General features: G+C 39.0%; 1 protein-coding gene across 5 annotated transcripts in view; it reads right to left on the bottom strand.

Moving 5' to 3' along the window:
• Positions 1-26,799, bottom strand: part of LOC111571753 (seizure protein 6 homolog) — a 91,374-nt gene that overhangs the window by 63,057 nt on the left and 1,518 nt on the right. Inside the window, exons 1-2 of one of the 5 annotated variants that reach the window (XM_055017408.1) lie at positions 19,069-19,195; positions 18,311-18,463 (exon numbers count right to left, since the gene is read on the bottom strand). The exons of 2 other annotated variants lie outside the window; for them this stretch is intronic. In XM_055017408.1, coding sequence (XP_054873383.1) covers positions 18,311-18,341 — 31 coding nt within the window. In that variant the 5' untranslated portion in view covers positions 18,342-18,463; positions 19,069-19,195. Of the gene's footprint in view, positions 1-18,310; positions 18,464-19,034; positions 19,196-26,799 lie in introns of those variants that run through there. 2 more of the 5 variants (XM_055017407.1, XM_055017409.1) reach the window with 2 other exon arrangements.

The following is a 26,799-nucleotide window of genomic DNA, read 5'->3' as shown; positions in this document are numbered from 1 at the left end:
CTTCTTTTATTAATCAGCATTTTCTATTATTTGTATTTTGTTATAAAGAATGAAACAAATGTTTATCTGCACCTTCTTGTTTTGGAGTGTGCTTGCTTTGGATTTTAACAATTTTCAGTGGGACTCTTCCAATCCAGACAACCAGCTGCTCACTCCACCACACTGCAGTTTCTTCAGTGGATCCACACTACCATCCCAAATCCATCAAGCTTCACATAAACAGCACTGATAGGTGATTCGTTGGGCTGAGGTCTGAGCCACACATTTGCCAAATTGATAATCAACACACTTATTACTTGTGAGAAGGGATCATCCAGGGAGCTTCAGGTGGGATATTTAACATTATACACCGACATTAAATACTACAGAGACATGCTGTTGCTTAATGTTGGGATAATTTATTTTTATGACAATAGCTATTGTTATTGTGGCTGCTGCTGCATTGCTAATAGCAATAAATTATGTTCAAAGATACAATTATGGTAAAAGACTTTTAATAAATTGCTTGTTTTCAGTAGGATCACAGCAGTTCATTTATGTTCAAATAATACATTATTGCAACTGTTATTAAGCTCGCATAGCCAGATGTTCTCATTTGTTCTCTTTGCATGCTGAACGAGGGGGATACAGCGGCAGCCATGACCTGCCGACTACCCTGTAAAGTGCTTCTCTTATCAGCTGAGAATTTATGTCAGCATGTGTAGTGCAATGGCTACATTTACAGATAAAACTATCTATCTCTCTCAGCCTGATGGCTGAGGACAGACAGAGTCTAGGTCGTGTTGCTGTTATAGCAGAGAGATAACTGATGAAGCGATGACCCTACAGTAGGATGTTACAGAGATTGGCACAGACAGAGTTTTATGGCACAGAAAAGGTCAGTGGTGCCATAAACAAAATCAGTTTCTGATTGAACGGACAAGTCGTTGATTAAAACCGCAGAATTTTGCTCATGACTCCACGGAGAACTTATAAGCGACACACGGCCGCATCGACCAAACGCTCGGTGTAACTCGGAGGCAAAGGATAGTTCGATAAGGTGATAAAGCAGATAAACAGCTGACGTTTGAGACAACAAGTGGCAGAAATAGGGCACGAGTAAATAAAACAGATAGGAATGATGAAAAACGGTCTGTCGCAGAGCTTGCAAAACAGGGCAGATTACTGTCATCAAAGATCTTTCAAAGTGCAGAATGCTGAGCTTCACCGAGTTGGCAGCATTGCTCTCTGACAGATTTAGATAAGGAACTGATTGCTTTACAGTATTTTTTTTTTTATGTCTGTTGCCTCTTTGATTGCTGTCATTCTCAGGAGATGGGGGAAAAAAACACATTTGTCACAAAACATTTTCACTTTAGATGTGAGTGTGTAACCAAAAGGAATGAAACGAGCTCGTGTTCCTCATCCAGAGGTTTCAGGCAGACAGTGGGTTTAATGCAGCAAACTGAGAGGCGAGAATTAGTGAAAATATTTTTGTCTCACAAAGCCCTCTCTTTGCCAGATATGATTGTATGAGGTATATGTAACTTGATGCAACATAACCTCACACTAAAATGTTTAATAACTACAAAGGTAAAAATGTGTTGGGGCTCCAAGACAAGGCTCCAAAATCCCGAGATGTCTTTTTTTTTTTTTTTAACTAGCCTATTATTTTTGAAAAATCGCACAAATTGCAAGTTTCAATTTGTAGACATTAAGCAGAGGATTTTTAACCAGTAGACTGGACTTCAAGGGTGGTATGGGACATTTTTAGTCACTGTTTACAATCACTTTCAGGTGTGTTCTGCCTTTCTGTTGCAAAATGACTTGGCTAAGTTGAGGCATAAAAACTGCTTCGCTAGGTTTCAGAAAAGATCATGAACCATTCAAATGCTTTTCACTCACTTCCATTTTTTCTTGTTGTTTTCAGTATTTTTAGTCACTGTTTGTTGTTGTTGCTGTTGTTGATACACTACAAAACTACTTGGTTACATTAAGACACCAAATTAACTTGATTAGGAAAATATCAAATAAATCAAGCATCTCACTGTGATAATTTGGGTTAAAATACTGTACAGCCACATAAAAGCGTTGCACTGCTGTTCACTTTTGTTTTCATTTCATTTCATTTTTCATTTTTAGTCACAGTTATTTATTTATTTATTTATTTATTGGTTTGTTTCTTTATCAATGCGACAAACGCAAAGGTTTAGGCCCAAAAACTACTCAGGAAAACAAAAATCATGGTTTGTGTTGAAATACAGTTTGCAAGCTTTTTAAATTTGCTGTTAACTTTTGTTTTTAGCTGTTGTTTTCTGTTGCTGTTTTCTGTTATTTTTGCTTATGTTTAAAATATATAGTGGTAAATATACCCATGCTAGAGCTAAAGACAAAGTTCCAGTTGTTTTCTATGTTGCCAGGAGTTCAAATCCTGCCTCAAGAATGACCCTGAAAAGAATCTCACAATGGTGTTTTTGGTGGGATTTGGCTATATACTGTAATTAAAACCAGACTTTGTAGAACAGATAGTACTGCAAAATCATGCTAAAAGGTATCACTACAGCTGTTAAATGTCTGCATTAGTGTTTGTGACACTTGATTGACTATCTGCTTTTCGGATGAAAGCACAGTTTTGCCTTGAAACAAGCATCATGGCAGATTGATGGAGATGATCCGATGATCATGCAAGTGTCTCTATTATTCCATTGCAGTAAAATATAAATCACTGGGCTGTTTATCTGATGTTGGCAACAGAATTTGCACAGACTTTGCATACTGCTGATGCTGCAAAGAGATGCACAATGGCATTTCATTCTGTTTGCGAATGAGTCCAATTGTGAAGCTATGAGCTGTAGTGTCATAAAATACATGTTTATTGAGCAAGACAGCCAGTCCCAGACAACAGTAGTTTGTTAAGCAGTAGCTCATCTCTGGACAATATCAGCAGAAGGACATGGCTTTTTTATTTTTAACTGGACTACATGAAGTAAATTAAATGACTAAATAAACTTCTCCACATAGCTTATGTGTAACAATCATCAACATCATAATGTGTAAACCTTGGACGGCCACAATTGGGATATTATAAAATTTGGATAGGGACAGTATTTTAAAAGAAAGTCACTGTGAGTTAGTGGATTTTTCATGTCTGAGTTTCTCTTGCTGTCAATTCAAATACATCTTACATGGCCTTCATATCAGTCATTCTCTGCTAGAGAGACAGACAATAGGTTGCTACATGGAATAGCCAACATCAAAAGAATCCTGATATGTTTTTCCTTTTCAGATGATACTATACCGCATCATAACCATGATCCCTGAGATAAGCTGCTAAAGTAGATGACTGTCATTGGCAATCTCTGGCTTTATTTCTCAAACAGGCCCTTTGTTCCTCCTACTTACCATCCGCTTAAGTATGAAAAGAAGACTGTTATCAGGCCTGAAATGTTTTGTAACTGATTAAAACTATTGAGAGGGACAAAGGACAAAGACAGTAAGTCAGACAGCGAGTGATGTTTGGAAGAGATGATGGCAGGAGAAACCCTGGCCATCCAGCAGAATTTTAATTACTGCAGGCAGCAGCACTTCTCAGAGACTAATCTCCTCCACAGTAGGATTTATAGGCATTACTGATGCTGACAAAGTGATCGCTCAGGGAGATATAACATTATAAAATAAAGCACGAAAATGGTTATGAATAACACTTCCTCCACACGACGACATTGTTTCAATGTTTGTTTCACTAAACTGAATTGCTTATTGTTATGGATTACTACACTTTTGTAAATGTGCTTGTGTGTCTGTTGGATGACTTGCAAAGACTGAATGCAGAAGAAAACATCACTCTGACCTCTAGTTATCAATTACCACGTTTATTCCAAACAATCTGGATAAAAGTCTCACGAGGATTTTAACATTACAAGTATGAATTTCCTCTGCAGCAAAGGTTAATGCCATTTTAGAGCTGATGTGAGTGGGAAGTAATAATGATGAATTGTACAGTAGCTGTGATTTTGAAGGCTTGCAGTTAGGACATCCCCCTCACCCCTCCTCTTCCGTTCCTCTTTCCCCTTCCTGACATTTCTATTATTGAGAAACAGCAACTCTAGGATAGCATGCTACTGCTGGCGCACCACATCCGCTCTGACTTAATCCTCCTGGCATTTCTCTAGCCTGCTCTCCTTCCTCACACATACCAAACTATTTAATATTTAATCCACTCCGGATAGGATTACCATGTTATGGGTTATTTGAAAATGTTGGCATGGTACAGCCTTATCAATGGCTGTGATGCATGGCATTTTTTGTCTGATTTCCCTTTGGCTATGAAATGGGACGTCAGTTGATTGTGCTTGTTGAGTGTGAACAGGGATTGATGAGAGGTCTGAGTCTGCAGAGAGAGTTCCTAATGAACAAATAAATCAAACATCTCTCTCAGATCGAGTCTGTGTCTCAGCACTTGGATCGCAAAGTCACACCGCATCAGACTTGCTAAAGAAGACGATCAAGGGCACTAATTGAATTGCAGTATACACACCCGTACAGTGCGGCACGCCCCACCCCTGAACAACCGGAGCCATCACCTCAGTGGGTACTTTTTTTCCCCCTTTAATTTCACAGCCTGAAGTCAATTTCACAGCCTGCAATCTCCATATGTTTATCTACAGAAATGTAATTTCTGTTATTAGTGACAGTCCTTCGGTCACATGCTCAAGCGTTTGCACACATTTGAACAAGACGCACACACATTTCGAGACACAAACATACCCCGAACGAACACACACGCACACCCTTAGGGTTTAAGTAAGAGAGCAAATGTCTGGTATATTTTTAGCACAAACTGTATTTTTCCTGATTGCATTCATTATAACCGAGGTAGAAAATTGCCGGCTGAAATTTCAAACAACAGTTTGACAGAAAATGTTATTTCAGAAAGGGAATACTGATGACTTTGGATTGACATTCAGTTTAAAACTAAATAAATAAATCTACAAGCAGCGAAAGGATATTGTGGGTTTGTGTTGAGCAATTATGTGGGTTGATATGAAATACTGCAGAACTGATACAGTGGAGCACATGACTTCTAGGAATTTCTTTTAAAGGAAAGCTGTTAGACTGAAGCAGAGCTCTCAAGATCCGATTAATGCTTTAAGGGAAGCTTTCCATGTATCTACATTGTTTAGATGTTCCCTTTAATTTCTGACACAGCAGCTAGCTGTTTGTCTATGGGGAGTCTCGCTGCCAGTCTCACAGATGGGGAGGATGGGGATCATTACTGGAAAAATCAGGATATAGTCTTGTGCGATCAAAATAAAAGCAGGGGCCCCTCTGGTGGCTTGTAAGTCTAAGAATAGAAACAAAACATCAGCTCAGAAAATCCTGTGAACTAAACGCAGTGATAGAAATCCAATGGAGCTGGTTTCAAAGCATTTCACAGTTAACCATCTACCACTGTGGTACATACGGCAAGCCTGTGCAGTCTCAGTAATACAGATAAAGGAAACTAATATTTTGCACACACAAATTTCTTTTTTAAAAATCTATAATGGATTTAATTTATATAATGTGTCTAAAAAATAAAATTATGAGGGTACTGTTGATTTAAAGGCAGAAAAACACAGACAGACTAATGAGTCACAGATAAGGACTCAATCATTTATTTTAAAATTAGTCAGGTAAAAATGAATAATATATAATTAGTTTAACATTTTAATTTGTCAGGTAATTCTATATCATTGTAACATCTATTTTTCTACTGGAAAGCACAATGGGTCTGTTATTTCATATTTTCCTTTATTTTATTTTTCTTTAATTGACTCGACTTGACCGTAAGGGATTTGATTCCAGATTATTGTTTCAGTCTGTTGCTAGAAGTGACACAGGCATGTTCAATTTTATGCACAAACTGATAAGAAGTTTACTCCACCTCCTGTTCCCCCACATCCCAAAGTTAAATGAAAGAATTTCTGCAAAATATGCTGAGCTATTTACCTGCATGCTCTAAAGCATTTAACTAGTCTTACATCTTGTAGTGTAAATTTTCTTATTGGAAGCTTACCAGTGGCTGCAGTAATGTGCAGCATGAATAGATTGATCCTGGCTATAGAAAGATGGTGATGCCTGAAGCTGTATGCCTCCAGCCTACCGTGCTCTTGAGGCTGCTTACTGCTTACACTTTTCGCATGTGGTTCAGAAAACATCACAACAAGTCGCACGTGGAATTGGGAACCTGTAGGATAGGGATTTAGATGTGTCGCCATCCATCATGTGATTATTGAGGAACTGTGTGAGAGCTCAGCACACCACCATGAAGAATAAGATTTGTAACACCAAGATGTGGACTCAGTACAACAAACACAAAATGTGGGAATGCCCGCTGGCCTCATTCCCCAAGCTTACATATGATAAGCTGCTACTATCTTGTCTAGAGCTGCCAAGATGGTGTGCAACACAGCCTCATCTGGCCAAGGTAGTGGGCTACGACATTTCAACCCCTCGCCAAGAGGATTCTTCTTGTGTCTCCTCTCCCCAAAGACCCTGTGGCCTCTGAGAGTACCATCAACATGCAGCAGTCAGCTGGGGGTGATTGAATTAACGGACACAAAATGGATTCTGCTCGCTCAACCTGCTGGACAGATGAATGCATCAGTGAAACACTTTGAATCCAGGCAATGTGAGCATGTGCCTGATACAAGCTTCCACCAGGATGCAGTGGCTCAGATAGCCATTAGGATAAACATTCTCAGTGCTGCATCAAATACAACTGGGATGACTGTAAGAGATAACAACCCTTAACTCTGGTGTGGGGTTTTCAGAGGCTCTGAGAAAGGTTTCTTGTTTCTGTGTCGCATCAAAGGCAGGTCTGCTTGTTTGACGCATATTTATTTGTTTCCCAGCAATGGGCCGGTGGTGCACCGAGCTTAAAGAAGCGGGCTTGTGATTGGAGGTTACCTGGAAAGTCTGGGTTGTAGAAATTAATGAGAAGCACTTTCTTGTGGTTGCAGCAGGCAGCCCTCAAGCACGAGTGAACACAATTCCACGAACTGCATATAATCCTTCTTTCCCTACAACTTTTGCCCCGGGTATGTAAATGAATGTGAGCTGTGAAACAACATACCTGGTTAAAAAAAAAAAAAAAAAAAGTAAACTTATTGTGAAATTTGCAACAACAACATCAACCGTAATTGGATTCCCCAAGGAGAGTTGTACTATGATCAAAATACTTGAAAACAATAATATATGTCTGCACCATTTGGTACACTCAAGGCAAATCCTACACAGTTTTGGGGTTGCTTAAAGCGGAAACTTTTCAGTCTCCTGGCTGTATCATGATTTATGCCAATGCAGACAAAACTCTAATTTGATTGATGAGAGTAATGAACAAATAAAAAAAATTACTTGATGGATGAATGTTGGAATTGTTCTTCCACTGAGGACACACCCTGTCTGAGACTTAGACGCTGCAACGGTAAGTTACTGAACACACTAATCACAGTTTCTTCACTTAATTTACTGTTGCTGTCACTGCAATGAGACATTAAGTGTAGAGACGCAGATTTGGAATGACCCCTGAGGATGGGTGTGGATTCAGCCTCAGGGATTGACTCATTGATTCCCCTCAGCCCTTGAAAGCCACTAGGCAGGTTTCAAGGGCTCTCATTACCGACACGTACATGTAAAGCTGTTCAATGCTGCCTGAAGCTGTCTGCAGAAAAACCCTAAATTGAGCGCTGCAGCGAGGATGATGGATAGCCTTGTCCGAGATACAGATGGCTCCTGCAGGGGGTCCGGTTCCCCTTTGGGACAAGTCAGCTGGGCTGGAGACCACATGTTGACAGCCTGAACCTCTTTGCAGCATAATATAAGGCACCATAGAGTCATCTATAGCAGCTTAGAGACCATATGCATCACTGACAAGTTGCACTCGCACCATACGATCAATAGAGCAGCCAAATGTAACACTAACAACTCCAACATGCATGTTAGCTATACTTTGCTGTGCATGTATGATGGAAGATCTCAGAAAATAATTCTCTATAGTGCTGTAAATATATGAAGAAAGCTTTTTTGTAAAAATCTTAAGAAGCATTTTAACAATAGAATGTTTTTTATTAAATTACTGCTATACAGATAATTCACAGATCATTTAATATGATAGTCATTATAAGCTATAAAATGAATGAGTCAATAATGTCTGACACATATGGTACTAACTGAGAAATTCAAAGGCTTTTGATGAACAGAATTGTACGTTTAAGTGTTCAAATCAAGCTACTGCCTCACCAAAAGAAGAAAATCAGATTGTTTGTGTGCAAAAACATGAACAGAATGTAAACACTCAAAATTATTTGAATCCAATAGATAAATTATTGTCTCCTGCTTCCAAAGAAGAAATGATGTACTGTGAGCGTTCTGCTGAATGTGCTGCCACAGCCTCACCTTGCAGCGCAGCCACATAAATAAAACGAAGCGAGTACAAGTTATAGCGGGGCTATAGAAAAGGAGGATCTGCGCTATATGTCACTTTGACTGAGAGAGTAGCAAGGCAGTGGGTGATGAAGTGCATTTGTGTGAAAGAAGGCTCCAGGGTCACATGTCTTTGTGTCGTGGCCTTTGAATAGGCCTTGCCCTCCTGGTTCCGCTCGCCCCAGCTCTCCTGTCGGTACAGGTAGAGCTAATCACAGATTATGGCATTGGGTCCATGCAGTCAGTCCTGAATAAAACATGGAGCAAAAAAATGTAATCAAGAGAGGGCATCTGTGGCTGTCTCTGGCTGCTGGTGCTAACACTCCAGCTATTCAACACATGTGTCCTCATACTAATGACAAGCCTAAAAGGAGGCAGAGGGCAACCTCTTTTCATAATCAAAGTGTTTTTATTCATGACATGTCTATTAATTAGTTTGGAATAGTCGGCACCATTTGCTCAGGAGAATTTAAATTGGCTGAAGAGGATTTGCCCTTTCTCTGTTGAGCCAATGATTTCTTGGCAAGTCTTTATAACCGGGGAGGGACAGAGACAAGGAGATAGAAAGGGTGTGTGTCTGCGCCTGTTTGTCTTTCTGTTTCTCTCTCTCTCTTTTTCTCATTCGGTGTGACTCATAGAGCCTATAAATCATATGGGGCAGAAAAATTGAAACTGTCAGTGGTGTTTACCTTCTTACATTGTGTCTGAGCTAGGTGTGTATACTATTTAGGAGAATACATTTGAATCGCTGTTTTGTGCTCATTTTTCCACATTATCTAAAATAATCAACTTAGCAATGTATTGTAAAGCATAGGATAACCTCAAGAAAATAATTATAATCTTGGCAGGAATTAACAGTTTGGGGTAAGGCTGGCCTGCGCTATATGTTCATGGATGGCCTCAGTGAATTCAAAGTGCATCCTGCCCTTCAATTAAAAGTTAAAGGAGGAAAAAAAAGTTTCATCAATAGAAAATTAGCATAGACAATATCAGGAAAATGAAAATAATATGATTGGGTGGGCAGCCTCCAGCCCACCTCCAAAGTCACCCACTTCCCACTCGCTCTTCTTGTCATGTTTAAGTGAGGACACATCTCTTATGTGCCTAACCTTCACCTACACCTACATGAATTACAACAAATTAGTGCTCTAAATGCTAGTTCCACTTTAGTCTCACTCACCAGATATAGACTACGAGTATATGCCTGTTATTGGTTACATATATTTTGCTCCTTTTCTGCTATCTGTGTTTTACTGCTTTCAAAATCCCATTTACTATGGGAAACAAGAAGTGGCGTGCAAGCTACATGCTAACAATCATGAAATGAGACAGTTCTGATTGGTTCTTTCGGTACACTGTTGCAACAAAGATTGTTTGTGACATTTACAGTCTCACATGGATGTTTTTGTTTGTCTGCTAATTCTAAAAAGGTTCATTTAACCAGCATGATCCACCAAAACTAGTCTGTAGCATCACTGTTTTGAAGGAGCACCATTGCTACATCCAGGGCTAAACACCATCCATTACGATTGTTGAAAGAAATACTACTTGGACTGTTTTTCCCCTACAGTAGAATGATAATGGGTGCAACCAGACCATTCTCCACTGAGGAGACAGATCCATCTTTGCAAGACTAGTTCAACTTAGTTAGGTTTACCTTTTTATACTTTTTTTTTTTTTAACAGAGATCTTGTACAAAAACAGCATCTCAACAGAGATGATACTAGCATCTGGCCTTGGTGTTAACCCAGCAATCTTCAGATTACTAGTCTGAACAGTTCTCTAACCTCTGGGCTACCTACCACATGAGCTCCCTGCTTATTATTTCTGCCAGTCTTCTTTTGTGTTAAGAAAGACAGAGTAAAATTAGTGTGCATGAATATCCATACAAACTTCTTCAAGTGGATTAAGTAAAGAAATTTAATGAAATGCAATTTTGTCCAATAAATATATTAAATAGTTTGCGAAATAAATAAATAAAGGTGCAACTTAAGTCTTGAGAGAAACCTAATTACAAACCTTATTGCCTTATAGGATTGCGTGTTATCCTTTTAAACTCCTGCACCAGTGCCTCCCATGTATTATTCAGCTATAACAATTGGCATGACTTAGATAATTAACCGTCTTCTCTCATGGCTCAATCTCTATCATCTGTGTCACCTACACAAAGAAGAAGCTATTAATGTTGGCTTGTGTCTTCAGTCATTAAAACAATACTTCAGATTCTGCGACTCTTCAGCCTGGCATATTTATCCTCCTTCATTCCAACGGTGAATCAATAGAAGCATCTTATTCAAAGCCACAATAACGGAACCGCAGAAGTAACCTGTCTCCGGTACAGTTAACAAACAGGCGTGCAGTATTGACACTTGTCAAGACATAATCAGCGGTGATGTTTTAGTCATGGTGAAGGATGAAACAGGAGGCAAATTGTTTGCTAATTCTCATTTCACACTCCCAATGTGAAATCAGCCAGGCACACAGAGCACCGGTTCCTCTACATGCACAATGGCCTGGCTCGCTGCATAACACCAAATTATCTTTCCCTAGGCTTAATTATTCATTAGGCAAACATAATTAATTTAAGAAGCTTCTCTCACAGGAAGAGTTTCACATAAAGGCCAGAAGGACAGCTTTCTGCTTAATCATTAACTGAACACAGCCAAGAACCTGCAAGGGTCTAAATGCTTTATTAAATATAAACTGAACATGTGCCAATTTTTTTCGCTCTTTCAAAAAAATCTGCTGCAACTTTTTTTTAGCAGTACAGCTGAGATAGCAAGAGATACCTTCGAATTTAAACGCTCAAACTTCAATGTCAGTGTGTGTAATTTAACTGCCATGCTAATGTGAGCAATGAACAAAATCACCTCACGAAGCCCCGGAAGATTTAAGAAGCAGCTGCGACGTCTGCAAGTTTTAACTTGTGCACAGCATTTAGCAGGCACCGTGTTGTTTCGCTGTGTCTGATGGGGCCACGATGCTTGTGTTACCAAGGGGATGTGAAACCCAGATAGAAGGATTTTGTGGCGGCTCTTCTCACCCAATCCATCTCCCACCCTACACATTTACCAGAAAAACATCCTAATTACACACACTGAGTACACAGGCACACACGAGGAAGCCTTGCCCTCTATTCTCCTCCTTTATCTGCCCTTCCTTCGCTCAAGCTTCCCGACTCTAACGGAAGCATCTTAGAGAGACGGAACAGGCTTTGATGTATCTTCTCCGTGATTCTGAGCTTTCAGATCAAGGGGCTATTTGTCTTCAAGCTCACCAAATCCTCAAACGGCCTGAGACAAAGAGCAAACACACTGAAGTGCCTTTCCAGATCCATTTGCGTAATGGCAGAGCTGTCTGTTGTGTTCATGTATTGACCCCTCTTTTTTTTGTCATAACCTCTCATGCCACTCTGTTCCAACAATCACGGCAGACTTTTTAAAGCCTTATCATTACTACCTTCTTCACTTATTTTTCAGCCTCGATGAGATGTGGTAATTGAAGGACTAAGAGTTCCCTACTGCTTTTGCCTGTGTCTGTCTTCACCTTATTTCAAGTAAAGTTTCTTCAAGGGATTACTCTCTGCAAACGAAAAAAATCCTCGTTCATATTACCATGGAAACAACAAGATCTTCGCTCCCCGAGGATCTATTAGAATACTTCTGTTCTGAGGATCTATTCATGAGTCATTGAAAAGGGTGAATTTGACACCTATGTGCTTCTTCTGCCGGTGTGTCTCTTGGTCAGGAATTTTTGTTTTACAGGCTTCAGAGTAAAGCTTTAACAAAACAAGGACAGAATGTTTGGCTCACAATATTCTTGTGAAAGAAAACTTCAGCAGTGTCAAAATGAGTTTTGTTTTCTGGAGTTTAGAGGATATAAAGACAGAGTCCTTCTCTGAAATGTTTCACATTTTCACTGTAACATTTATGTATATACTGTAGCTTTAGCCATTTAACATCGCCACACAATATGTTAAAGAGATAACCACTGAAAGCAGGGAAAAGAAAAACACCTTTTTTTGTTGTTTTTTTTTCTGCTGTTCTCTTTGCTGCTGCTGCTCTTTGCAATGACTTTCCTTTTTTCTCACAAAGAAAAAAAATAAGAAAAAAAGACAAAATGTAAAAACATCACACCAAATTCATCAAAGATTCTCTCAAAAATTGGTTAAGAAATTACAGCGCCTCCATTTGTGAATCTGTAATTCAATGCAATAAATCAGCTTGTGTTTGAAAAAGACCCAACTGGCAACAGATGCAAAATCAACCTGCTCGTATCTTTTACTATGCAAGAGAAAAAAAACAACAACAACAACAACAACTGGGCATTTTACTGTCAAATGAAGTTACGGAAAAAATCTCCCAAATACTATTTTTCTTGTAAAAGGCTTTGGTAGCAAGAAAGTTTATTTGCAAATTAAAACCCTTTTTTCCCCATTAATATTATAGTGTTTACTGCCTACAGTCTATAGTAAATATCATTTTTTCTACTAGCCATGATAACTGATACAAGGTTTTGCCTTTCCAGCTCCAGGACCGATCAATTTGAGTTGTCTCAGATACCAGTGTAACCCTCTAATCCTTTTAAACCTCCCCTTTTGTAAGTCGTGGCATGTAAAGTCAAATAAACGGGGAGAAAAATAACATTTGCAAACCTTTACAATGTGGTGAACTCATGCCTTCAAATTTGTCTGCATATTTGCCTTCATAATCAGTTTGGACAGACCAGATTGTGCAGTGAAATGAAATGTGCACTCACAAATCCCATTGGCTTATAGGGTGACATATCCAGCTGGCGAGAAACCTTTCTCTTATCTATGCTTTCATTTACAGCGGAGCACGGTAAATTTGGACAAGCCTGTAGTTAACTTTGTTAGAGTTCCAAAGGTTAAATCACAAGGGTGGTGGGTGGCAGAGAGCATCCTCTCAAATGGCGAGGGATACCGAGGCAGAGTTCACAAACAGACAATAAAAGTTAAGGCAGCAGAATAAAATGACTCCAGAATCACAGCAGAAGTTTAATCCAATTTCCTTGGCAGTCAGCGCTGTGCAAAAAAAAAAAAAAGAGAAAAAAATCACATAGTGGTTTGTCCCCTATAAAAGCCACAGGGATGGCTATATGCCATCCAAACAGGCGATCCAAAAACACCAAAAGCAGAATAAATCAATCTAACAAGAAAAAGGCAGGTTTTAAGAGAATCTATTGCGGCCAAAGGAGAGAAGTAGAAATCAGCATGACCAAGTAAAAACAGGCATGCGATGAAGCAATCTTCTCTAGTCTTTATTTATCTATTTTCCAGGGATGGTATTTATGTTAAATACAGAAACGATTTTCAGTATCAGAATTTTATATTTTGACATTATTCATGTAGCATTTTGGGAAAATCCCACAATCATGTCTAAAATTACAATATTAGCTCTGACCAAACTAAACATAAAAGAAATTCACAGACATGGATCACATTTGCTTGCTTTATCTCATTTTTGTATCCTCCTCCTGATCGTAAAACAATAAATACGTTATAGACTGACTAAAGTGTGTTAACGGGAGCTGCCTCCTCCCTCCTGCCTTTGCATTACCTTTCATCACTACCTCAAATGTGCATCCACATGCAGAGCCAGAGCTCCTGGAGAGGAGCCAGGGAGCGTCCCTACAGCCTCTCAGCAGAAACAGCTTTGTCAAACTCAGTTAGCCGCCTCAGAGGAGGAACACCTCTTTCCACAGTAATACTCCAACTATTCACATCATGCCCCTGCCTCTGCCTCAGCCACCTCATCAATCCACACAGCAACAAAGGTAAACAGCCTCACACCTTCCAAACAGAGGCCCGTGCTGCTTTGTTGACACAGTGTATGTGCAAACCGCCTGCACAGAGGGTGAGTGACTCACAGGACAGACTGAGCTTCATTTACAGAAGGTAATTGCACTGGAGCCAAGTGGTGCACTTTTGTGATGAGATTTTTTTTTCCCCCAGCTTTGCTAAAACCTTCTAGACCATCTAGATTTGTTTACCCACTGAATGACACTACTATGACAGGGACATTTAATAAGTCCAGCTAAACACAGACATGTCACCTTCAAGAAGGAATTGCCTCCAACATTGACAGACTATTTACCAACTGCCCTGCTTATTGTGTACATCTAGACATGAAATAACATGACATTTGTCCATCTGAGATCACATAAAAAGCTTTGAAGGAAACCACTGATGAAATATTAACATTTTCAGGGTTAGAGTTTGGGTCCTGTATGCTCTGCTGGTTCTGTTAATAAAAATATTGACCAAATGGTGAACCACATGTGAAAAGTGGAGAAGGTTTCTTACTTTCCTGCCTTATTTTTTCTCCATGTCTTTGTAACTCTGCTCTCAGCTTTGCACCTTCCTTGTCAAATTGTTTTTAACCTGCTACCTCAGTCGAGCCAAAGCACAATTCTAGCTGTGAAAACACAGGATACATCCTCACAGCTATGATCACTGCAAATCTTTTTCTCCTCTCAATATGAAACATGCAACTTTAATGCAATAATGCTTGCAAGCTATTTCGTCTTACTTTCAGTTCAGTGTAGGAAAAAAAAATAGGAGGTACAGTTTTGAAAACAACCTATGCCAAAAACATCTGTCACCCTGCATGCAGAGATAATAAGAGACAGACACTGAGTGCTGGATAGTCTAACCCAGTCATTATTTCAACAGCTGTCCTCACACGTTGCAAATTCATTTTTTGCTCCTTTTGTCCTGATGAAAAACACAGGATGCAGCAGACCATTTCATGCAAAATACAGATGCAGAAATGAAGAAAACTCAAGATGCGTGAGAGTGGTTGGTAGCAGCATGGACACTTGCTCAAAAAAGGCCCCCAGATCATCTTTCACGGAATATTTTTCTCTTCTTTTCCCATTGCTGCTTGGTGATAAACATCTGGGGTTTTTTTGTTCCTGCAGAATAGGCTCCACTGAATTTTGTGTTTGTGATGCGACTCATGTTGATAGTAGAGAAAGAAAAAACAAACAAACTCGAAGCCCATCTGCTAAAAGGGATAAATCTGAGACGTTTTCTTCGGTTTGGTTCCGGCTGCTACTTAAGGTTAATAATGTTTACAATATATAGACTATTAACAAAAGACATGTGGAGATTAATTTTATTCTAATATATATGCAGTGTTCCAATATTCTTAGAATGTATGGATTTAGAGAAAACTATCAGTTCTTTGAGACCGGTGCATTTATAGGCGGCATGGCTCAGTGGTTACTGTTGCCTTACAGCTAGTAGCATCTAGTTTGTTTCCCTTTGCAGATTCTGCCTGGGAGTACATATGCTGAGAGACTGAGATCTGCTATGTTATGGATTTCGTCTGTTCCACCTCATTATGTGCTTTCACTGGTGCAGTAAAGGGATTGACCCATAGTGTTCATTCTAACTGGACCAACATAAGGTTCATAAGAAAGCGAATAAATACATGATGGGGTTACAGGATTGTAGACGGTTTCAGATAAATGATGAACCTTCATGAAGTTAAATAAATGCTTGAAGTGACCACCATCCACGTAATATCACTGAAAAGAGTTAGTACTAATATTTTGTTTTGCTTGGAAATCAAATTTCTGAAAGGTTGCAAAATAATAATTAAAATGATTGCAAATTATTCTTGTTTTGGATTGAGTAAACTAGGCGTTGTGTCATCAGAAGTTGGCATTATTGATATTGCTGCAACAGAGTGCATTCCAAATCACACTCTTCTTTTTTACTTCAAGTACGTACTACAGCTGCCCTCCCAAAGTACACACATTTCATGCAGTATGTATCCATTTAGGACATACTACTTTATCATAATATTGCACCTTAAACTTTGACCGTGGCAGTCTGTAGTGCAAAATAAACTGGTTCAAGCTTGTTTACTCTTGCGTGAGACGCCATGAAGTATGTGACATAACTGTACAGAGAATCGTGGGTCTGAATTTGCGAAAAACAACAAAAAACATGCTGGCTTGCATCCTGCAAAATGAGACCGGCTGTAGTAGGACATCCAGGTATTTTTTGTGCATTGCCTTTAACATACTATATACTGGGACATGCAAAATATTCTTCTGGCGTACGATGTATAATGGTGGTATGAATGGAGGTGCTAAAATCTTTGAGGAAGAAGAATAAACAACACTTTCTCAATCTATGAGAGACAAGAATAGATAGTCTTCAGGAACTGTTTTCACTCTGGGAAGCTGTAACTATCCTGTCAGCTAGTATTGACAAAGACAGACAATGAAGCAGAAACTGCTCAGGCTTAAATGTTCACTACATCAGAACTTATTTAAAAATGCTGTTATAATCTCCCACTGTGTGCAATAACTCTTTTTCAAAACAGATCAAAACAACCTCGAGCATGTATAACAAGCTTTTAAGGAAATTTGGGACATTTGTTCGAATTTTGCAATTCTTTAAGATGCACATAAAGATGGGTAAAAAATAAATAGATAATGTGAACGTGACCAGGAATGCACACCACTAATGTAGCTAATATGAGATTCAGCCATCATTAGCATTATTATTATTATTTACACTTGTTTCTTCTATTGGAACTTGTCAAAAAGGCTATTTTCTCTTCACTGTGTTCCTCTGACCTGAACACCTGCGACTCATCAACTTTTCCACCTCTGTTGCCTGTTTCTCCAGCCTCCCCCCCTTACTTCTCCTATAGTTCCCCTCTCTCCCTATCTGTTTTTATTTCTTTAGTCTAGCTGTCTTCTTGCCTGTTTGATTCCTGTTGATACCTGTTGACTGCCTGTGAATTTCTGTTTTTATGGCTTTTCCCTCCTTCCATGCTCACGGTAAAAGTTTCTGTCATATCAAATTCTCTACCTCAGTCTCCTGCTTGTTGTCTGCAAGATGCAGTTTGGATTCTACAAAGCAGCTGGGTGATTTCACCCTCCAGGCCTGATCCTACATGTGCTTCCATCATTAGTACTGAATCATGTATGAAGGGGAATTTAATAACGCAATAATCATTTAGTTAAAATATGCACATGTGCATCCAGAGCAGCTGTATGCAGAACACCAGACTTTTTATATATATATATATATATATATATATATATATATATATATATATATATATATATATATATATATATATATACATATATTCTGCCAAGGAGGCGGAGCCTTGGCAGAGTTATGTGATGATTGGCATTGGTTTGTCTATCTGTCTGTTAGCAACATTACTCAAAAATGGAATGCCGGATTTTGGTGAAATCAACCAAGAGGCGTTATCAAATTGACACAAATACTGCTGAGATAAGTATGTTAAATAACTAAATATCATTTGTATTTGTCAGCCAATCCTAAACATGAGTTGTTCTTATTAGCTGTCAATCACAATATGTGATTTGATATGTCTAGCAGAAAGAGGAAAAGATTTAAACTGAAATGAAGTCAACCTTATACACTCTGAAGAAACCAAATGCTAGATATGTTAAAAATGTTTCTTAAATTTAGCAACAAATTAGATTAAGACTAGACAATGTCTCTCTTATGCACTGTTTTGGGAAATCTGCATTTGTGTGATCTATGCTTATGTTCGGCCTGCCACAATGATTACATTATCAATTCATTGTCTTAGATTTGTGGTTGTATTTTTTGATGCTCTTTATTTGACACATTTCTTACAATAATTCTATAATTCCAATATTTGGATATTCTTAAGAAGTAATGATCTACTTATCATCTTAAAATTAAAAGACTAACTACATCAGATAATAATTTGTCCAAAAAGGTAATTATTGCGACAGGTGTACCTCTTCCTCAGATATATAATACTAAAGCAATATTCATACCATGTTGACCAGTTGGACCAGAGATAGTCTGATTTACCTTTCGCTGTCTGAGCTCTGCATGCCTTCATTTCTTTCTCTCTCTCTGAACTCTTCCTCCTCCATCTCCTCTCTGGGATGCTCTTCCTCCTCTCTTCTTTTAGGCTGGGAAAAGCTGCTGGTGGTTCCCTTCCTCTTCATTCTTTACCGTCTCCTACAAGAATCACACTGACTGAACTATGTTTTTTCCTTTGATAATTTTCATTATTAACTATGATACAATCTGATGTGTACAATTTAAACCTTTAAAGAGATACTTAAAATGTAAACGTTTTTTGAGCTGTAAACTAAATGATATGACTGTACTATGATGAAACACATCAATGTTGGTGTTATTATGACCTTGACACCAAAATTATTTAAAAAAAAAAAAAAAAACTGCATTAAACAAGCAGGATGTAGTTTTCAAACAGTGCATGAAAACCTGGTGTGACTGGGGGTTTGGTTACACTTTAATGTCATGTAAAGTCTTAGTGAATGTGTGATTTCTTTTGACTCAGTCTGTTGTCAGAACCACAGGTTGTAATTATCAAAATAAGAGAAAAAAACTTCCACAGACGATCCCCCACCATCCTTCTGTGGCTGTTCTCTAACATTAGCTAGCTACATAATTAAAAATTAGCAAGGCCCAGGCTCACTGGAAACCGTGGCTCGTCTCGCAAGCAAACACTTTATGTGAATTTCGACACTGTTAGCATTTAATACATTGTGAACAGTTATATTACCATGTAGCCTAATCCAGTCTAAGTAGCGTCTTACTGTCACGTTTTTCCGGCCACACCGAAGTCCAGCTGTCATCCACATGAGTGAGGTCTAAGAGCAGCTCCCTCAGGGGGGCGTGTCGCCTCGTGTCTGTAGCAGCATAGACGGTACAGGACGTGACGTCTACATGGTGCATTCGAAAGCACTCGGACATCGGAGTTTCACTCGTTATTCGTCTTTCCTGGATTTCGCTCTTTACGGCCGGCCACAACCTTTCATATACATATTTTTGAATTAGATCGTTCAGAACTGGGGTGGCAGCCGGGGTGGCAAGGCATCTTCTAGGGGTGGCAGTTGCCACCCTATGCCACCCCAGTAGATCCGCCCTTGGGTGCAGGTTAAATCAGCCAGCAGGACTAAATATAAAGCAGGGCTCTTAGCATAATGCTAGCATCACCATAGCAACATGGTGGCAATTCTGACGTGCTAATGTTTACAAGGTGCAAAACTGACCATGTTCACACGGCAGTTTGGCAAGTTAGAACACCAACATTAGCTAATTAGCTCAGGCAGAAGCTAAAACTGAGACTGACCGGAGTGTCCCTTATACTGAAAGTATTTACTTAAAAAAAATACTACGGTATATCAGAGAAAATGTACTTTGCTAGATGAAAAGTCAGGGAACAAAGCTACTAATGTCTGCACTAATTCTATAAATAAACTATTTAATAGTCAAGGAATTTGCCTAAAAACGTCGTTTCACAGGATGGCAGCAGGAAAATTCAAAAGAACTCAGCAGATTCCATCCTCTAAGAAACATAAATATCTGTACAAAACTCCATGTCAGTACCGTAGGTGAGATATCTCAGACATCACTCTTTCTTTGTGCTGCAGGGCGAAATATGAAAATTAACAGACATTAAACAATAGAACACATCACGCTCTTGTCAAAAGTATTGTTTGGTCCATAAAGCTTTTCCCCTGCCAGCAGGAAGCTACGAAACATCACTTCTCCGTCTAATTCACACCACATGGGACAGAAATGTCAGAAATGAAGAGCAGCTTTTACCACTAAAAGCAATAGTCGAGCAATCAATGACGTGGTCTAACAGAACTGCAGCTGTTCCCCGCTAAGTAATCCATTCTTAAGGACGAGTATTCTTTTAAAAAGCTGCTCACAGCTCTGACAGATGAGAGCAGCCACAATGAGACGGCTCTCCATCACCAAGAGAGAAGCGGAGGCAGACGAAGGGTTTGTAACTGACAGACAATTGCCTGACCACCCTGCAGTTGCTTCGACTGACAATGTTCGATATTTTGAAGATGGCGGTCGATGTTAGAACCTCTAAATTATACACAGGGTCCTTGGGGGGCATTACTTCAATATATCTCACTACAGAGAATGGTGCTCGTGGTCACATTGCTGCCCTCTGTTCTGCGTCTGCATTGTCTGGACTGGAGACGTCAGCAGCACAAAAGATTTTGGAAATAGATGTGTGCCTGTCACTTAATTTTAGCTTGTGACTCAAACAGAGGGAGTTATTTCCACTGCAAAATTGTTTTGCCTGATCTTTGCAATAGGCGGTCCTTGTAGCTAAAATCAGATATGGAGGGGTGAAATAAAATCAAGAAAGATGTGAAAGCACAATGAAATGCGGACAAACTCCAAGTATAAATGAAATAACTTTTCCCCCAATGTCCTGCACACTTTCTTCGCTCGTGTTTGTCTTGGACTATTTTCAATTACTCGTGCAGCTACTATCCCCTTCCTTGATCTATCCAAAACATTGTTATCTTTCTCTGCTACTTATAATATGTTTACTCATCCTGATGAATTCAATTACATCTTTTCAGAGGAAATTACTGTGGGGGTGGCTCAGCCTGCCAGAGGTCAGCACTAACTGTGAATACTAAAACTACTCCCCCAAACACATTACACAGCCTATTACCTGCTACTTTCCACACAGCACTCTGCGACCCTACATAAGCCTTTTCCACTGCCACAGATGAAATGCTTTCTAGATGGGATCTGGCGTGGAGAAGAGGGGAAGAGAGCTGGAGCTGTCCCCAGGCCTAATCGTTTCAGAGAGCCATCCCCACTGCAGCCGCAAAACACGCCAGTTCTGATTAGGGAGGTGCGTACACGGCCAGGCAGAGCATAAAAGGTGCGGAAAGGAGGCTTGGCCTGGGGGAGGCTAACGCTGCTGACATTTTTTTTTTTTTTTTTCCAGTGGACAACTGGTGGGATCGATAAGGCACAAGGCCAATGGCAAAGCAGGTAAACAGGTAGAAAGAAAGCTTACGATATAGTGCCTTGACAAAGTGGTAGACATCTCTTCATTTGGAGTTTTGCTAGAAGGGTACGATCCCCCCGCCACCCACTAAATTAGCAAGGCACAGTTTCTGAGTCTGTTGCTCTCCCCTTGCTGGAGGTGCTGCCCCAGTCCCAGAGTGTCTGTCCACCATCCGAGGGGAAATTTCTCTCCTTTGCCAGTGATACATGTTGACAATTTCATTGTAAACCTGTTACTTCAAATCTCTGAAGAGATGATCGTGTTGAGACAAAACACAGGCTGTTGAAGAAACCTCTCACATAATTATCTAAATGCAGGAACCCATTTCAGGTCTATCCAAATTGTCAGACTGATTCTAAAAACAAAATGTGAAATACTGTCAGAAAAAAACAGCACATTGTCTTCTCTTTGTCTTTTTTTGCCTCTTTTTAAAATATCTGGAGTAAGACTGGATTCTAATTTACAAGCAATAACAGTGTGAGTCAATGTGGAAAGAGCAAAACGTGTTTACTTTAAAATCATTCAATTATGCAGCCGTATTCTCATTGTACGTCTGCATAGACACGATAACCTCCTTGTACAGAAATTAAAATGTGACTTTGTTCAGTGCTTATAATGTATTTGGTCTAGTTCTGTTGCTTAATTGCTTAATGGCCAAGTAGCCATTGCTGTAATTACCTTCTGAGTACACATTTTGATGATATATGATTTCAGTCTTGGTTTTATTTTATTTCAATATTCATAAATGTGTGAATTCAAGGTTGCTGACTTGAAAGCATTTTCTCATCTGAGCCACTGACATTATGTGACTTTAAATGCAGGAAACATGCTGAGTATTTGAAGATTGTATAGCCTATTTCACTATCCCTACACCGTGACTAAATGTTCTATTTCTTTTCATGAATTTGCATGTTATCACACTGTAGGAATATTGGGAAATCTTAAAACAACACGTCCAATCATTTCCCATTCTTAACGCCTCTGAATTCTTAGATTGAACTGTTGCCTTCTGCGAGATTTAACTGATACAGCCTGACTTAGTGGTAACACCGGGGTGTCTTTTCCACAGGGTAAAACCAGCTGTTAGAGAAGCATTCCAAGCAAAACAGTGATGAAATCCGAAAAGATCCCAGAAAAAAATAGTCTCCTGCCTTCGACAAATAAAGCTCCGCACTTTTGAGGAAGAAAATATACGAGGCAATGAGTCAAATTAGGATGCGCTAGAACATTCTCACGGAGCGAGAGAGGCATTTGCACATGAAGAGCCGAAAATGAGTCGCATTCAGCCAAGCTGTGAGCTCCACCTAGGAGGCAGTGAAAGAGACCGAGACATGCACAGAGAGGGACTGAGGCAGGCAGGCGCCAAGCCTTGAAGAGGGGCATTCTGGCATAATGACTCTCATTTACCATTGACAGGCCTTGGGAAAGTTAAACTAATTATGACAGCACACAGATGCTGAATAGCCCTTGATGAAGTTAATAACTGCCAATCCAACGAACAGGTGTTGAATGATTTCTGTTACCTCCTCTGGAATTATAGGATGTTCAGATTTTTTTTTTCCCCAACACATTGCTCAAAGCAGCAATCTATCCTGCGGCAGAATTATGCTATGTTGGGCATGATCCTGCCAAATTGCATGAACATTTGTTGAATATCCCCAATGACAGATATTCAAACAGCTAGTTCTGTAACCTGTGACATAAGAGAGACAAATGGTGGAAATTACCACTGAGTTGAATGAGCACACAACAAAATGCTTGTTTGAAATGAAAGGAGCGTCATTCTGCTGTAGCGGTAACAGGTGTCAATACAAAAGCATACCCACACAAATTCACTTCATCCTTTCTGTGAGTTCAGTATTTCAGTTTTTGTCAGTGGTGCAATTCTAATATGCATCTCTTTCAATATTAGCCTCACTTTAAGGGCTGCATACATCAATTTTAGGATAACAGACCTAAACGGAGTGAGAAGAATGTTTGTCCATGTAAACTAGATGCTAAAATGACTGTTACACAGTCTAAGCTCTCAAAAAATCATAAATAACCTTTGTTAGATATTGCCAGTCTACTGCAGTTTTCTCCAATAAGATGTACGACAAATAATTTAATGTTGTGAGACAACAAAGATTTTATTGTTATTCTTGAAGCTAATGGTGGCATGTCAAGGACAGCTTTTGTCAACCCGGAGGAAATCACAATTCGTTGACTGAACTTTTGGACACATAAAACATCCCTTCATCCAACTCCCAGATCACTACAGATCATAGTTAACAGGGAGGAGATAATGTGTGTGCATAAAAATAATAGGCTCAACTGAATGACATTAAATTGTGTCGAACTTTGAAGCGCCACACAAGGGCCAACAAGAATACTTCAGTGGATTAGCTATTAAACATCTGTCAGGATTTTATTAGACATATCAGTTTGAAAAGCTTTGCAAAATTCATTTCTTACTGGGACGATCTGTTGGTAATTACTTCATTTAAAAAAATGGCTTTTGTCCGTTTAAAGTTGCAGTAGGCGGAAATCTAGAAAAAAAAATGTAGAAACAGAAAAAACACAAATTGAAGATATACAGCATTCCTCCTGCAGCTTTTCCATTTCTAGTCTAAGCTCCTCCTACCAGACAATCACGCACTTCAAATGTGCAAAGATGGTCAATTTATAGTCAGTATTCATGATTTCACCAAGGATTTGAACAGCACTCAGCAAAGTGAAAGTCCATCATCTAACCAATAGTACCACTTGGGACTTTGCTGCTATCTGAGCTATCTTATCTGATCAATGCAGTCCCATGTTTAGCTAAAATCTCTCATCAAAGGCTAGATTTTCTAAGGCCTTAAAGTGAAGGTGCAGAAGTCTAGTTTCTACTCGGATCACTGAAATTACAACAGGCTAAAAGGGTATTATGGATTTTTTTTAGGGTGGGCGGGGTTGCCAAATGATGCCAAAAAAATAAATAAAAATACTGCCTACCCCAGCTTTAAGTAAATGCTTATTCACCCGATTGGCTTTTTAAAGTGGTTAGGGATGTTTCAACATTTGGGTTTCTTGTAAATTGTCTCAAAAACGTATACAATAAATTTTGCTCCAACATTTCTTAAAATCAGACTTTACCCAGTGGGATAAAACAGTTACTTCACATAGCATGTTTTATATTAGAGGGTAAATTTGATTTATGCCACTGAGGACAAGTTCAAGCTGTTGCCTTCAGGCTGTCACTATCCAAGTTTGTCAGTGGAGATCTGTACTTGAGTACTGCCACTGAGTACTACAGACAATGTTTTGCTATTTGGCGATCACATCTTAAAAGTACTGTTTATATGCATTAATCATGCTGCACATACCTCACTGGTTTATGACGGTATATTTAAATTTACATGTAGAAGTGCTGTTTTATTAGCATTTAATATTTATGAATTCATTTATTTGTTCACTCCTATGATGGGAAGCAGATTCTATGACATGGAACAGATGGTATATAAGAGCATATAAGTTTCCACAATTTTCATTATGTATTATGTATTCCAGTGGTTTCACAACCCACTTAACTTTTTATGTGGTTAGTATAAAAGAAAGAAACAGTTTATTTTATATGTAGGTGTACGGAAACCATTCAGACTCTGTTCAGAACTGGTGAGTCATGTTGCCATTTCTACGAAACACAAGTGAATGCTCGAAGACAAACTAAATGGAAGTGGCTCATGAAAAGCACAGGACAGATTTAGGGGCAGTCCATTTAATCGTTCTTGTTGTTTTTGCAGTTAAAAGTGTACATAAATAACTGAGAGGTTCTGATCAGAATTTTAATCATCCCTCCTCCGTCTCTACACAAATAACCTCTTATTAATGGGAAAGCATTAAAGGGACCCGAGGCTCGAGCAGTTCCTTTGCAAAACAACATTTATTTGTCATAACTTTGGTCAACTTAATCAGGGTGGGTAATTTTTCTTTCCAGTGCTTACTTCTCCTTTTGTCGTTTGAATGTTTTGTAGTTGCCCATTTGAAGCTTGTTCTGAATAATTTTAAGCATTAGCTAATGCCATGACATTAATGTAATCAAATTATTACTATAATTTATTAAAAGTCTTTACTCCATCTGCTTGCAAAGTTAGAAGCCACAACAATGAAATCAAGACACTTGGAACAATACTCTGGATATCTACATTCATACTAAGTGAAAAGCATACATGCATGCTGCAGACATGGCATATATGATCTACACAGTGCAGAGTGTTAAGAAGAAATCTTTGCATTTTCTTACTAGTTTCTAACAATCACAAAGTACATACAAAAAATATATTAGAAGCTGTACAGATTTAGTTTTAAATGGGGAGAAATCCCAAATCACAAACATAGTCGGATCTTGTCTTGCAAATAGAAGCTGCAAGGAGCGATGCAAATTGCATGGAAAAGGCAAAAAAATATGCAAATAACTGAGCAGTTAAGGAATAATTTGTTGCCTAACAATTATTTTATTAGGCTCATCAGTCATAAATGCAATTTATTACTGAAATCATTAACTGAAAATGATTTTTGTCTTTACACCATAATGTGATTGCGCACTGTGCACATGGGGAAATAATGGCACTGTTCCCAAAATTTGACAGTGAAGTAGATGGATGGTTGTTTGTGTTCCCTGCTAGGTGAGAGACTGAAGCGAGTTCTTAACAAAAAAGCGATGCCACAAATGAGAAATTAGCACCTCTCTTAAACTAAAAAGAACAATGATTCCTGTGAGTATACATTCAGACCGTCTGGCAATGACAAACCATCAGACCCACAAGAATTAGAAATACTGAGATGACCCACCTTGGAGAATTTACTATGGAGGGAACATTTGCTGGCTAAGCAACAGCACAGAATTCACTAATGGAGGCTGTTAAATTTTATTTTTGCTCTAAAAAATAATGCACTGTGCATTTTTTCCTTTCCCTAGAGTTCCAGGCAGTGATTGAACAAGGCATGTGTGTTCTTGGAATATTGTGACTCTGAAAAGACTCAAAAATTCACACTTCTTTTACCGCACTGTGTTCCACTGCTGAGTGTTTACTCAAGTTAATTAACATTTAAACACTACATATAGATATGTATCTGTCATCTAGGTGTGTTGGACTGTGCCACAAATAATGAGATTTGCAAATTGCTTCTGTAAGATTGTAAAATTTGATTCTGTAATGATGCAGCATCTTTTTTTCCTACTAGATATACAATCAGTTGATGTTTTGTTGATAGTGTAAAATATTGTCTCAAGTACTGGAACAGAATTGCAGCTCAGTTTTCAATGGGAGGAGATGTAATGACTGTACCGGCCCAGGCAATGTGAATTCATTTTCATACTTATTACATTGTTTAGTAATTACATTTTCCTCATAAATATATTCGTTCTGAACATGAAACAGGCAGTTTTCATAAAAGGCTTCCTGAGAGGAGGACACAGACGCATTCAGTTCTATGTTACTTGCACTAACTGGAAATGAATGTGTGGTGCTCA

This window comes from Amphiprion ocellaris, chromosome 14, assembly GCF_022539595.1.
Source record: "Amphiprion ocellaris isolate individual 3 ecotype Okinawa chromosome 14, ASM2253959v1, whole genome shotgun sequence".
Lineage (NCBI taxonomy): Eukaryota > Metazoa > Chordata > Actinopteri > Pomacentridae > Amphiprion > Amphiprion ocellaris.
Note: the sequence above shows the minus strand (reverse complement) of the source record. Positions and strands in the feature narration are given on the sequence as shown.